This window comes from Malus sylvestris, chromosome 8 (genome assembly GCF_916048215.2).
Source record: "Malus sylvestris chromosome 8, drMalSylv7.2, whole genome shotgun sequence".
NCBI classification, from domain to species: domain Eukaryota; kingdom Viridiplantae; phylum Streptophyta; class Magnoliopsida; order Rosales; family Rosaceae; genus Malus; species Malus sylvestris.
Window position 1 is genome coordinate 9,962,725 of NC_062267.1, and position 14,220 is coordinate 9,976,944.

Sequence of the window (14,220 nt, forward strand, 5' to 3'; positions counted from 1 at the left end):
CACTTGTTCAAAAAAAAGAAAAAAAACAGTGAAATCCAGGAATGAGATTTCACATATGGCCCTCATTTAATAGTTTGCGGATTGAGGCACTTATAGCTGTCATTTTAATTTAATTGAGGAACTGCTGGTCTCTCAGTTGATTCAAAAACTTTAGGCTTTGATTTGATCGAGGAACTTTGGGTCCGATCTTTTTTTTATTGGTGAAACTTCAGGTCCAATCATTTTATATGATGAGGATCAAGAAACTTCAGGTTCTAATCTGATCAAGGAACTTCGGGTCCTTTTATATACTCATCATAAAATGTAGTATACTAAATAAATTAAAACAATAGGCGGTAATTCTAGTCATGGTAAATAAATTGCTTTTAAGTAAATAAAGTTTGTGACAAGGGTTTTGATTCAGCACCATTCACATAAATATCAAAACTTAAAGCAAAGAGTAATAACTCCATCCATTGTAAATAAATTGCTTTAATAAATAGAACATGTGATAAGGTTTTAAATCAGCACCATACACATAAATAAGTCCCAATTGGTGTTCCTCTTGCAATGAGTTTCGAAAGAAGTCGAAACTGTTCCCATAAGTTTTGGAGTTAAGAGTAGTGTCTGCAACTTACGAGAAGATCAAACCGTTAGATTTAACTCAAATTTTAGTATGATATGGATTAAAGTATACCGAACCACTTTTTTGAAGAAATAGTTTCAATCTGAGCCACCAAAAATGGAGTTTTGGTACTCATAAGATGGCTGTTCAGTTTTCTGCGGAATTGGAAACTGGGTTGATGTTTCAAACATCTGCGACGATCGCACTGTTGGAATTTTCTGAAATTTTGATATGTTATAGTTACTGGGCGGACGAACAACTTTCAAGAATGAAGTATCTCAATCCAAGGTCAGGAAGTTGGAGTTCAGAGGCTGTTTACATGGCTCTCAAATTTTCTGTCCATAATAATGATAGTAGTTATATAACCAAATGTATATTTACTTTAAGAAAATTGGATATAAAGAGATATGATGATGAAATGAAATTTTTTTTCTTATCTGTGAGATTCCAATTGACAGAGGTGAGAGGTAGGTAGTGCTTCACCAGATTTATAGCGTTGTGCTTTCCACCAACATGAGAGCTTCTCGTGTTGATAACGTGTTGTAAAATCGACGGTATGTGTGCAGTTGAACATAAAGTAAATAAGACACAATATTTACAAGGTTCGGCAAGTGTGCCTACGTCCTCGGGGCAGCAGTAGTACTTTCTTTCATCAATTTTCCGCTTGTTACAAAATCACATTTGAGGAAAAGAAAAATAACGAGTCACATAGAATGACCAGAATCAGTTACGGAGCCACCTTAAGGATACACAAAAAAGAGAGGTTAGAGTTGGAGACTAAAACTAAAAATACGAATCTCATAAAATTCAAACTCTAAATCACATGGAGGAGGTCTCCCAATTTTATCGGGCTTTTTTTTCTACAAAGAATGTACATGTTCCCAATCACAAACCCAGATTACGGAGCCAAAATGCCCAGAAAAAAAAATATATATATATTATATTGAGAAAAAAGACCAAAAAATGAAAAAGAAAACGAAATGAAACAAAAACAAAGGGGAAAAGGGTGAAACCAATAATAACTTCAGACGCTACCAGCTGCACCAGACGTCGGTTTTGTTGGCTTGAGTTTTGCAAAGTCAACGAGGTCTCCGAAAAGTTTATCCTCTGGCCTAGATGGCCTGCTTGGAGGAACATAAGATGGCGCGGAAACCTGGTAGGGGTTTTTCAGACCATTATCGTTAACAGAAAGACCGTACATTTGCTGCTGAAGGGCATATTGCTGTTGTTGCTGTTGCTGAAGGGCGTACGCTTGATGTTGCTGTTGCTGAAGGGCGTATGCTTGCTGATGTTGATATTGCTGTTGCTGCTGTTGCTGAAGGGCATACGCTTGATGCGGGTGCTGTTGCTGATCGTAGCCGTAGGGGACAAACTGATTACCACCATACATTTGTTGAGGATGCATAGATGTCATCTGACCTGCTTGAATAGCTTGTGGAGTCATACCCGTATATGGCCCTTGGGCCGGTTGAGAGGGCAAACCCAAATGACTGCTTGGACCAACTTGGTTATTGATTGTTGACAAATGGGTGGTTGTAATTGGCTGAATATACATACCTACAACCTGGTCACTTTGAGGACCCTGGGGATGGAAACCACCCGGTGCACTGACCACCACCTTGGTAGTAACTTGCAGCGGGGGCGGAGAGAATCGAGAACCTGCTACTGGACTGCCATCATCTATTGACTGAGCTTCCCAGGGAGGTGGTGGCAATGATCCACTGGTTGGTGAACCTGTCCAACCATGTGAAATGTTAGAGATTACCGTATTCTAAAAAGTATAAACCACATAACATTCTTCCTGGTTCTTGCAATCACTAATAGCAGGCACATATATGCAAAAGAATATTAAAGAAAACAAACAATATGGAGACTGAAACACCAAAAATGTAATGAAAAGCCCACCATAGCCTGGCGAAAGCGGCTGCTGCTGCAGTGGTTGCGACTGAACCATCTGACCATTCCATGCAGGAGCAGCACCTTGTGCAAACGGAGACTGCTCATACTGAGGGACCCCCATGATTGGAGCATTTCCATTTGGGAGAAATCCTCCTTGTGGAGATTGAAAATTCTGCTGCTGTGGGAATTGTGGGGGTGAAGGATTGGGTTGGCTGGCTGCATTAGCAGGATGGGTATTCACAGGGTTTGGGACACTCTCGGTGCCAAACATGTCCATAAGAGCAAGGGCATTCTGCTGAGAAACAGGAGTCGTTGGCTGTTGTTCTCCCACGGGAACAAGAGCCAGTGAAGCATCTGCCTTTGGTAAGCCAAAGTCATCCCCGCTAAGAAGATCCATCCTGGGATCAACCTTTGCAGTAGAAGTTGAACCATTAGTAGCTGGAGGGGCAGTAAGCAATAACTGATTAAGTGGATTAGCACCGGAACCAGAACTTGAGACGGATCTGCAAAAAAATTCTGGCATTACTATTTTCAATGGATACACAAACACCAATGGATTAGTCACAATTTGTTGCGGTGACTGTGAGTGCGTTAAGATCCTAATTACCTCCCATCAGGCTGTTTGTTGTCATTTCCAGTGTCCACTAGAGGACCACCAACATCTACAAGCGCTCCATTAGCTGCAGGCTTAGGTTTATCTGGCTGAACTGGATTTCCCGAAGCAATGGCTTCATGCTTGGCTAGAAGACGTTGCAAGTCATCATTCAGCGCTAGTCCTTGACATAGAAGTGATTCATCCCTAACAAAAACCTTTGATGAGTAAAGAAATAGACAAAAAATGCCATGGCAGTTACATATAAAGAACATAAAACATATCAATAAGAACCTATCATTTATCATTTGAGCAAATCTTATACGGCTGATGTTAAAGTTCCCAGATAAACATATACATCATATCCAAACTTCACTTTAAAAGAAAATTTCCAAGGTATACATCTACATCATGCCTAGAGGGCTTGTTTCTCAGTTGTTCGTTTAGACTGTTTACAGACCCATGCATCTAATACTCAGACATAATTTCAAGTTATTTATGGGCTTTTTAAAAAAACAATAATATTATTATTATTAAGGGGAGGGGGTGAATTCAAAACTATTACAATAATTTAGGGGAGGGGGGAGTTTCGAACCCCAGACGCATGGGTGGAACCCAACACCCTATCCACTAGGATATTGGACCACATGGACATGATACTTATGAGCTTATGATATTACAAATTCACAATATAACATACCAGACTGTTTTGCAAGACACAATACCCTATATTTCCTACAAATAAAAAGAATATTAATCTGGAAATTTGTGGCACATTAGTTCAAAGATAGCAACCTCTATCTTGCCATAAAATTCAAGTTCCTTTTTGTTTAATAGTCTTTCTAAAAATGTCTACAAATACCTAACTTCTTTTTCTCTTACTTACCAATATGAATGGATAATACACATACGTACATGGTGTAACAAAAACGGACAATACAGAATTGGCAACTGCCTTTTTCATGAAAAAAGAAGAAAGGTAGCGGGTAATGAAGTTATGGACTTACGAAGTCGAGTTTACAAGGTGTACCACTCTCTGCTTATATGTACGGCACTGGTCAACCAAATCAATAATCACCTCCTGCCTAAGCCCCTGCAAATTGAAAGGAAACTTCAGCGAAAAGCAAATGGATTTTGAAGTTATGATATTGATGCATCTTCCTCAATGTCACATTTCCTTATAGATGAAACATCCAGTGCAATAAAGATCCAAGTAGATTCAGTAAGGGGATTTAATTTTTTTTTTCTTTATTAACATGTTGTATTATCCAACAAAGGTAAGTAAAATTACTTCAGCTGTCATCATTAATTGATATCACATTGTATATTATTTTCTGCATATCATTTTTTTTTCTTCATATCATAAATCGATAGATTTACCTCTTTGTTATCTATGGCACTTAGCATTTCTGCCAGGACATCCATGATACCCTTTGCATTCTGAAGTTCCGTCAAACTAACAAAAAAAATCAGTTAAAATATGAAATAATATACTCTGCAATAGTTCAACTGTCTGCACATTATAAAGAATTAACAGTTTCCTGCTTTCATTTAGACTACTTTTGTCCTTGGAATTTCTCACTGCTAAATTTCTTAGAATAAATCATTCAGAGCATTAAAATGGGATACTCCCAGTCTGCAAGTTGAAACTTGATACATCTTACCCATCAAAGAAGCAAGCAGAAGCAACATCTTGTTTTTTCCATCCAAAACCAAATTCCTCACTTGCATTAATGTCTCATCAAGGATGAAATATCAGATGCATTGAACCACAGAACAGCAAGACCAAAACAATACAGCAAATCCCCTTTCACCATAAATACCTAGTATATTCATACTTCCACCATACCATTGTATATTCATGCTACCATCATAGCATTTACTCTCAATTGCATCTGTCTAATGATGTCAACAGAGCCTGCCATAGGCAGCAAACTTCCTATGTGATTGGATCACCAACACATGCAAAAAAAGAATTCTCATTGAAGTTTTGACATCATTCAATCAGAAGAAAGAAATTAAAGAGTTAAAAACATGCAATAAGAGTTCTGAACTTTAATCAGTCCAGTGAAATAAGTATCATCTTAAAGTCAGAGAAACTGCACTACTAAAAATATTTAAAGCTTAGGTTCATTGGGAGCAAAGAGGAGTTACATGTGCACCTTAAGGTTGGGAACTCAGCCTCTGCAGAAGGCTCAGCTACATCTTTTGGACGATCTGGATCTTGCAAATTCTGAGGATATGCTGTCAATGGCTGTGTCTGGGGTGGTGTGAATACAGGCGCAGATGACTCGGATCTTTGAGGGAATACTGCTCCAGAACGCTGAAGAAACATTTTGACTCAGAGAATGTTGAAGAATCAAGCACTAAAACAGAATATAAGCCATGAATAACAATTTCATACTAGAATGTTGAAGAATCAAGCACTAAAACAGAATATAAGCAATGAAATAACCATTTCACACTGATTATTTTATATGAATGCTTCTCATGTTGTATTTTAACAATGAAGCTGGATTATTAATTGACAATTGCTCTTAATGTACATACCAACAAATCCTGGTATGCAGCATAGTATTGTGGATATCTTGCTCTCGGCCCCCCAAAAGCTTCTTGCCAGGTATCTATCAGGATCAATATCTTATCTTTGACATGATAGTCCGGCTACAATTTGCATCATAAATACTATGAGAAAACTTAAATAGAAGTGGAACAAGTAATATTGTAGAACAAGCTATCAGATGGTTGGATGGGGATATATTACCTTCTTTTTTACTATTCTAACCATATCATGGAGGAGGTCTTTCTCTGCAACATGCATATGAACAATGTCTCCACAATTCTTTATTATTGTTTCCAACAGCTAGAATGTAGCGAACAGACCAAAAGAAAACCAATTTAGACCACTGTAATAACAATTTGTTAACAATGACAAACAATGTAAATATATAAATGGCCTCTACAGCAGAAGGGACTTGAACATCAAATTTCAGTGAGATTTCCAGTAGACCATCATCAACTAGTTTTTTTTCATGCATATAAACTTTAAATCTGCCAACTCTCTAGAATGCTGGATCTTAGCCATTCATTTCTTTCCACTTCTATGAACTGAGTATGAAGTATAAACACATGAAAGTAATCCACACTGGGAACAACTCCATCTTGTTAAAATAAATTCTCTGTTTTCACATTTTGAGAAAATTTTACCATTATTTTTTCCATATGGGAGTAGCATTGGTCTTAAGGATCCACTATGCATACAACAAGAAATGAAGTAAAGATCTAACGTAATACATCGGAACTAATTAATTAATATACCCCACATAGTGAATAACATAAAGTGCTGATAAAAAAAATGACAATACATAAATAAGGTACACCATGCTACAAGCAAAGGCATTGCTCGTAAATATAAAAATAAAATAAAAATGACAAGTTCTCCTGTAAGCTGAACGAAACAGTAACACAACTCAACCAGTAAATGAAAAAGAATGTACTGAAAACAACAACATGGACTGGTAAACAAAATGGCCACTTCACCTAATTAAAATGAAACCAGTTCAGTGGAGCTTACTGTAAGGGCAAGAAGTTGAACTTTTGAATTCTTACTTCCAAGGCGCTTCTTTATACCTTTAACAACATCCTTTGCTTGCCTAATATATGAAAACCAAACAGAGAGTTTAAGTCTAGGTAATCTTCAACAAAAAGATTCAATCTAGAGAAGTAGGCATATATCTAGCTAGCTCGAGACAAGAATTAAAATCAGAAATACCAACGCTTGCTATGCACACGAGAGGGAGACAGGCATTATCATGTCTATCACGTCTCACATGTTTTGTCCATCCTAAATAATGAAAAAGCATTATCATTCAATTCCATCTTTAGCATCTTTGGCCTTCCGAACAATCGCAGCAACCTCTTTGGTTTGTTTACATAAACCACATCACATACTTATTACTAAGAACTTAAGCATACGAAAATATACGACAAGCGTTACTAACCCTCCTCCAATTGTAAACATTGAGCTACACTGACCAATAATCAGTAAAATAACCATTAAAATGTATCAAACTGATTAACATTTCCGCTGACCAAATGCAGAAAGAACCAGCTTTTTCCATCATACAAAGCCAAGCTCACAATCGAACCCACTAAATCGCACAGCTCGAAACCAGATCCAATTATTTACAAAACTAAATCGTAATAAACCTTAAAATTCAGGCTTTGTTCTTTTCTCTTCTATCATTTCATCTTTTTGCATTTCTATCCTCGAATTTTCCCAGTAACCAAACACAAAGTTAACAGTTCGATCAAATTCAACCACCATCATCACTCCCTCATTGATTCAAATCATACATATATATATTAGACTCAATCAAAAACATAATTACACTATAAAATGCAACAGTGATCAAATTAAACAAGAAAGAGAGTTCTAATCGAGTGCGACGCGTACACAGGGTCGTGGTTGCATATATCACAGATTTCGATGTTCATGGCCCAATCAGGACCGATGAGCATGTCGCTCGTGGCGCGTTCCACCAGATAATTCACCATCCCTCCTGCTCTTCCTCCGACCGAAAGTCGCCGCCGCGATCCGAATACCACACCCACCCGCCTCCGATTGCCGGCAAGATCGCAGAAGACTCCAAAAATAAGACGCAGTCTTTCTTCCGGCGACTCTCTCTCTCCCTCTTTCTCTCTCTAGAAGCGTTCCTCTGTGAGAGATCGCTGGCTGCTGCTGCTTTTCTGTTCAGGAACCGAATTTTTTTCCTTTATCTGAGTTGTTTTTGGGGGTGGGACTAGATTTGACGGGCGAATCAGGTGAGGACACGTTTTGGAATTTCGGAGACTCGCGTGCCGCGGTTCTGTTCTCTCTGTGTCACCGACTTTACGTTTGGTTCTTTTTTTTGTTTTTTGTTGTTGTTGTTGGAATTTGACAAATGATTTCAAAGAGAAATGTCAAAGATACTGGACTGGTTTTGTATTGTTGTTCTTTAAAAAAAAACTACTTGTTGTGTTTGGAGAATATGTTCATTTTTGCTGCTTCACGTTTTCAGCTTTTTTCACCAAAAATTGTGAAAATAAGTTTGTTGATGCACAAAATCAGTGGGGACTTTGGTACAACAGAAAGTGTTAAGTTTGTGACGTTCGCTAGATTGCTTCGGTCACTAGTGTGGATAAGTATGTAAGTGGATAAGGACAGGGAAGCAAACACAAGATGTACGTGGTTCACCCAGATTGGTTACGTCCACGGAGTAAAGGAGTTTTCATTAATTGTGAAGGGTTTACACAAGTACATAGGTTCAAGCTCTCCTTTAGGGAGTACTAGTGAATGATTTAGTACAAATGACATTAGGAAATATTGTGAGAGAATGATCTTTATTTATTTCTAGTTTCATTATGACGTTGACACGTGTCATATTGTGATTGGCTTCTGATGTTGACACGTGTCGCACTATGATTGGCTTCTGATGTCAACACGTGTCGCGTTGTGATTGGCCTCCTGATTGGAGGGAAACTTTTATGGGTCTTTGACGGTATAACGTTGACTAGTGCTCAGTAGTTTCGGGATTGGTCAAGTATGGTACAAACAGTGCTCCCCTAAGTTCCCAAGTGAGGGAAGCTCTTCGGTTGGGGACTTGCAAGATCCAAGCCATTGAGTAATCACGAAACTTATAAGTACCAAAGTGTGGTATCATTTTCACTTGCCTTATGTGTCTCATACGTAGATGTGACATCTTCTCTAGAAGTACTTTTCCTTCATCCAAAGGTGGTATCTTTAACCGATGAAGATGCACAAGGTAATGTATCAATTTCACTTGAAGCTTACTTATAGTTTCGGGCTTGGTCAAGTGCGATACAAAATCCTATAGTAGGAGTCCCCCAAGTCACCGAGTTAGGAGATTTGCCGAAAGAGGTAACAGACAAGGTAAGCAATCAGACTTCCAAGCAAGCAACCTGGATCAGAGGTTCGACTTTGGCTTCCAGTTGATTGTTCTCCTTCTCCTTGTGTCGTAAACAGCAACAAGGATAAGGAGAAGCAAATGGAGAAGAGATGATATGAGATACTTTTTCTTTTGAAGAAGTAACTTTCCACAGGCTTATTCTTGAATTGGGCTGGAAGGTTTTCTAGTTTCCTCCAGAGTATAAGGCCGACTCAAGAATTTAAGGGTCAAAACAAGTCCATCAAATCAAGAATGCGTTTGACCTTAATGATATGGGATACTTTTGCTGTTAACGAAGTAATAGATGAATTGGCATGTGTTCTATTGCGCTTGTCTCCACATGCTTCCCTGTATCCTTCTCACTTGCCCTATCCGTTCCTCAGGCAGATGTGGTGTCTTTTCTGGAAGCATAAGATGTTGAAGATGAGTACTCGAGAGCAATACCGGGTAAGTAATTAGGCAAGAGGTTCCAGGCAGTCAGTTCCTGACTGGAAGCTTGATTCCAAGTGCTGACTGATTGCCATTTTTCTCCTTGTCTTGCAGGTAAGAACAAGGGCAAAGACAAAGACAGGGAAAAAGCATGATATAGGATACTCTTGCTTTTGACCCTGATGATATGAGATACTCTTGCTCTGGTGTGGCTGGTTTACATAAGTATTATTGGGGGGGAAGAAAGCTGAGTATTTCGAGAGGCTTCGTTGTGAGTGCCCTCTCAGATATGAGGAAGGGTTGAGCATTTTTGCAGGTCTGCCTGTCCGTGGAGGATGGAGGTCGACATATATAGGAGTCTCCCTAACAACAAGTAGTAATGATATTCATTTACCCTTTTTGGTCGTTGCAATGTAATGGGAGCTGCAAGCTTCACGTGTTTTAACTTTGTCAGAGCACTTTGAAAAAGTGGTATGTGGTATCTAGAAAGCTGATGTTGCGTGTGAAGATTGCAGACAAGCTTTATCCAAGGAAATCTGGCTCTCGAAGTTCGAAGAGCGATGCCTCTTTGGTTTTCGAACAAGCAATCCTGTCGGGGATCTGGCTCTCGAGATTCGGAGAGCAGTGCCTCTTCGATTTTTGAGAAAGCAATCCTGTTGGGAGTTTGGCTCTTGAGATTCAGAGAGCAGTGCATCTTCGATTTTTGAGAAAGTAATCATGTTGGAAGTCTGGCTCTTGAGATTCGGAGGGCAGTGCCTCTTCAATTTTTGAGCAAGTAATAATGTTATTCCTTTACCCTTCTTGGTTATAGCAATGTAGTGGGAGCTGCAAGCTTCATATGTTTTAACTTTGTCAGAGCGCTTTGAAAAAGTGGTATGTGGTATCTAGAAAGCTGATGTTGCGTGTGAAGATTGCAGACAAGCTTTATCTAAGGAAATCTGGCTCTCGAAGTTCGGAGAGCGATGCTTCTTCGGTTTTCAAACAAGCAATCTTGTCGGGGATCTGGCTCTCGAGATTCAGAGAACAGTGCCTCTTCGATTTTTGAGAAAGTAATTCTGTTGAGAGTCTGGCTTTTAAGATTCGGATATCGGATATCGGTGCCTCTTTGATTTTTGAGAAAGTAATCCTGTTGGGAGTCTGGCTCTCGAGATTCGGAGAGGTTCCTCTTCGATTTTTGAGCAAACAATCTTGTTGGGAGTGTTTTCTCGAATGTGAGTAAAGGTTGGGCATTTTTGCTAGTCTACCTTGCCACGGAGCACAGAGGTTGACACACATTGGGACTTTCTAGTTATCAAGAAGTGGTGTTGTTCCTTTACCCTTGTGGGTAATAGTAAGGTAGCTGGACCTTCAAAATTTATGTGTCTAAACTTTGTTAGAGATCTTTGGCAAAGTTATATGTGGTACCCGATGAGCTGATGTTGCGTGTGGAAAGTGGTGCCTCTTCGAAATCGGGAGAGTGGTGCCTCTTCGGAATCCGGAGAGTGGTGTTTATTAGATTTTTGAACCAACACCCTGTTGCCCTATCTTTTATAAGGGCACCAATTATGTGCAAGGGGTTCATTCAGAAAGTTATTTCTTGTAGGAATTTTCCCCTTACTTCAGAGATTTATTGCACCTCATTTCTCCTTCATCATTTCTGAGAATGTCTGGCCCATCCGACCGTCATTTTGACTTGAACTTTGGTGAAGAGGCAGCCATGCCTTCTCAAGACAACATATGGCGCCCATCCTTCTTATGCCCTATTGGTCATCTTACCGTTGGGGACTCTGTGATGAAGAATGATATGATCGCTGCGGTGGTGGCCAGGAACGTTCTTACTCCCAAATATAACAGACTACTTTTCAAACGGTCTGATGAGTTGGCTGTTAAGGATTTTCTGGCTCTCAGTGTTCAGTGTTCAGTGTGCAGGTTCTGTGTCTAATATGGCCCAACACCTATTTGCTCGAACCCGCCAAGTTGAATCATTGGCGACTGAAGTGATAAGTCTCAAACAGGAGATCAAAGGGCTTAATCATGAGAATAAACAGTTGCACAGGCTCGCACATGACTATGCTACAAACATGAAGAGGAAGCTCGACCAGCTGCAGGAATCTGTGGTCAGATTTTACTTGATCATCAGAGGTTTGCGGGTTTGTTCCAAAGGCATTTATTGCCTTCGTCTTCTGGGGCTGTACCACTTAATGAAGCTCCAAATGATCAACCTTCGGTGCCTCCTTCTTCGGGGTTCTGCCTAGTACTGAGGCTTCGAATAATCACCATCTGGTGCCTCCTCTTTCTGAGGCCCTGCCGACTACTGAGACTTCTCCTGAGCAACTTTTGTGAAGGCTCCCTCTTGTTTGTTTATTTTGATTCATGTATATGTACATATTTGCAACTTATTGGAGATATCAATAAACAAGCTTTGCTTCATTTCAACGTATTGTGTTAAATACACCAAGGCCTTCTTCACTAAGTTCTTTGAATTTTTCCTTTTGTTAAAGCTTTGTGAGTGAAGCATGTAGGTTGAGATAGTGCTCCCTTAATTTCCCGAGTGAGGAAAACTTCTCGTTTGGAGACTTGAAAAATCCAAGTCACTGAGTAGTCGTGAGACTTCCGAGTATCAAGATGCAGTAGCATATAGTATGAGTCCCCCAAGTCTCCGGTCGAGGGAGTTGACGAATGAGGCATTTCCTTTCTAAGTGGTAGCCCAAAACTCCTTCTTCATATATATTTGTTGTGAAAGTTGTTAGGCCCAAAGAAGTAGAGGCCTAGGCAAAATTTTTTTTTTCTTTCGAATTTTTGAATTTTTGAATTTCCGAAAGAAAAAAATGTGTATATATATATATATATTTTTTTTAAAGCTTTGTAGGTGAAGCTTTGGTGTTAAAGCTTTGAGGTTGAAGCTTTGTTGGGTACCATGAATTGATTTTGCTTCACACTATCTTGATCAAGATAGTGTGAAGTTTTTGTAGGTGAAGCTTTTGTGTTGAAGCTTTGTAGGTGAAGCTTTTGTGGGTGAAGTTTTTATAGGTGAAGCTTTTGTGGGTCAAGGTTTTGTAAGTCAAGCTTTTGTGGGTCAAGTTTTTGTGGGTCAAGCTTTTATAGATGAAGCTTTTTGTGGGTGAAGTTTTTGTAGGTCAAACTTTTGTGGGTCAAGCTTTTGTAGGTGAAGCTTTTGTGTTGAAGTTTTGTAGGTGAAACTTTTGTGGGTCAAGCTTTTGTAGGTGAAGCTTTTGTGAGCCAAGCTTTTGTAGGTGAAGCTTTTATGGGCCAAGCTTTTGTAGGTGAAGCTTTTGTGGGTCAAATTTTTATGGGTCAAGCTTTTGTGATGAAACTTTTGTGGTCAAGCTTTTGTAGGTCAAGCTTTGTTGGGCACCATGAATTGATTTTGCTTCACACTATCTTGATCAAGATAGTGTGAAGCAAAAGTAGGTGAAGTTTTTGTGTTGAAGTTTTGTCGGTGAAGCTTTTGTGGGTCAAGCTTTTGTGGGTCAAGCTTTTGTAGGTGAAGCTTTTGTGCGCCAAACTTTTGTAGGTGAAGCTTTTGTGGGTCAAGCTTTTATGGGTCAAGCTTTTGTGGGTGAAGCTTTTGTAGGTCAAGCTTTGTTGGGCACCATGAATTGATTTTGCTTCACACTATCTTGATCAAGATAGTGTGAAGCTTTTGTAGGTGAAGCTTTTGTGTTGAAGTTTTGTAGGTGAAGCTTTTGTGGGTCAAGCTTTTATGGGTCAAGCTTTTGTAGGTGAAGCTTTTGTGGGTCAAGCTTTTATGGGTGAAGCTTTTGTGGGTTAAGCTTTTGTAGGTCAAGCTTTGTTGGGCACCATGAATTGATTTTGCTTCACACTATCTTGATCAAGATAGTGTGAAGCTTTTGTAGGTGAAGCTTTGGAGTTGAAGCTTTTATGGGTAAAGCTTTTATGGGTCAAGCTTTGGAGTTGAAGCTTTTGTTTGGTACCATGAATTGATTTTGCTTCACACTATCTTGATCAAGATAGTGTGAAGCTTTTGAGAATTTGTAGTTGTCCTCCATTAATGAAGCTTTTGTTGGTGAAGCTTTGGAGTTGAAGCTTTTGTTTTCCCTTTTTTTTTTGGGAAACTAGAAATTTGAAAATGTGGGAGAGAAAACATATACAAATTTTGCTTCTACACTGTTGAGCAAGAGATTGTGATGCAAGCCACACCTTGTAGTAGTCGAAAGTTTGGATGAACCATATAAATTGAATTTGCTTCGAACAGTTTTGAATTTGCTTTGAAGGTTTGAGAATTGTAGTTGCCCTCCATTGATGAAGCTTTTGTTAGCACCATAAATTGGTTTTGCTTCACACTGTCTTGATCAAGAGTGTATGAAGCTTTTGAGAATTGTGGTTGCCCTCCAATGATGAAGCTCTTGTTGGCACCATAAATTGGTTTTGCTTCACACTGTCTTGATCAAGAGTGTGTGAAGCTTTTGAGAATTGTGGTTGCCCTCCATTGATGAAGCTCTTGTTGGCACCATAAATTGGTTTTGCACTGTCTTGATCAAAAGTGTGTGAAGCTTTTGAGAATTGTGGTTGCCCTCCATTGATGAAGCTCTTGTTGGCACCATAAATTGGTTTTGCTTCACACTGTCTTGATCAAGAGTGTGTGAAGCTTTTGAGAATTGTGGTTACTCTCCTTTGATGAAGCTCTTGTTGGCACCATAAATTGGTTTTGCTTCACACTGTCTTGATCAAGAGTGTGTGAAGCTTTTAAGAATTATGGTTGCCCTTCATTGATGAAGCTCTTGTTA

At 39.3% G+C, this 14,220-nt stretch overlaps 1 protein-coding gene across 1 annotated transcript; it reads right to left on the reverse strand.

Annotated features, from left to right (window-relative positions):
• Window positions 1-1,382: 1,382 nt before the first annotated feature.
• LOC126632213 (TOM1-like protein 9) lies at window positions 1,383-7,865 on the reverse strand. The gene is made up of 10 exons (XM_050302510.1): window positions 7,552-7,865; window positions 6,670-6,748; window positions 5,860-5,958; window positions 5,646-5,759; window positions 5,258-5,418; window positions 4,476-4,551; window positions 4,103-4,188; window positions 3,111-3,302; window positions 2,510-3,006; window positions 1,383-2,338 (listed from the first exon to the last, which is right to left on the reverse strand). The coding sequence occupies exons 1-10, from the start codon at window positions 7,650-7,652 to the stop codon at window positions 1,629-1,631; spliced, it is 2,115 nt and encodes a 704-aa protein (XP_050158467.1). The 5' UTR covers window positions 7,653-7,865; the 3' UTR covers window positions 1,383-1,628.
• Window positions 7,866-14,220: the final 6,355 nt, after the last annotated feature.

Bases quoted from the DNA above. Each gene is read 5' to 3' on its own strand.
- LOC126632213 (XM_050302510.1), bottom strand. From the start codon at position 7,652: ATGGTGAATTATCTGGTGGAACGCGCCACGAGCGACATGCTCATCGGT. The intron at 5,419-5,645 runs GTATGTACATTA...ATGTTTCTTCAG, and splicing joins CTGCATACCAGGATTTGTTG to CGTTCTGGAGCAGTATTCCC. The intron at 4,552-5,257 runs GTGCACATGTAA...TTTTTTTGTTAG, and splicing joins GCTGAGTTCCCAACCTTAAG to TTTGACGGAACTTCAGAATG.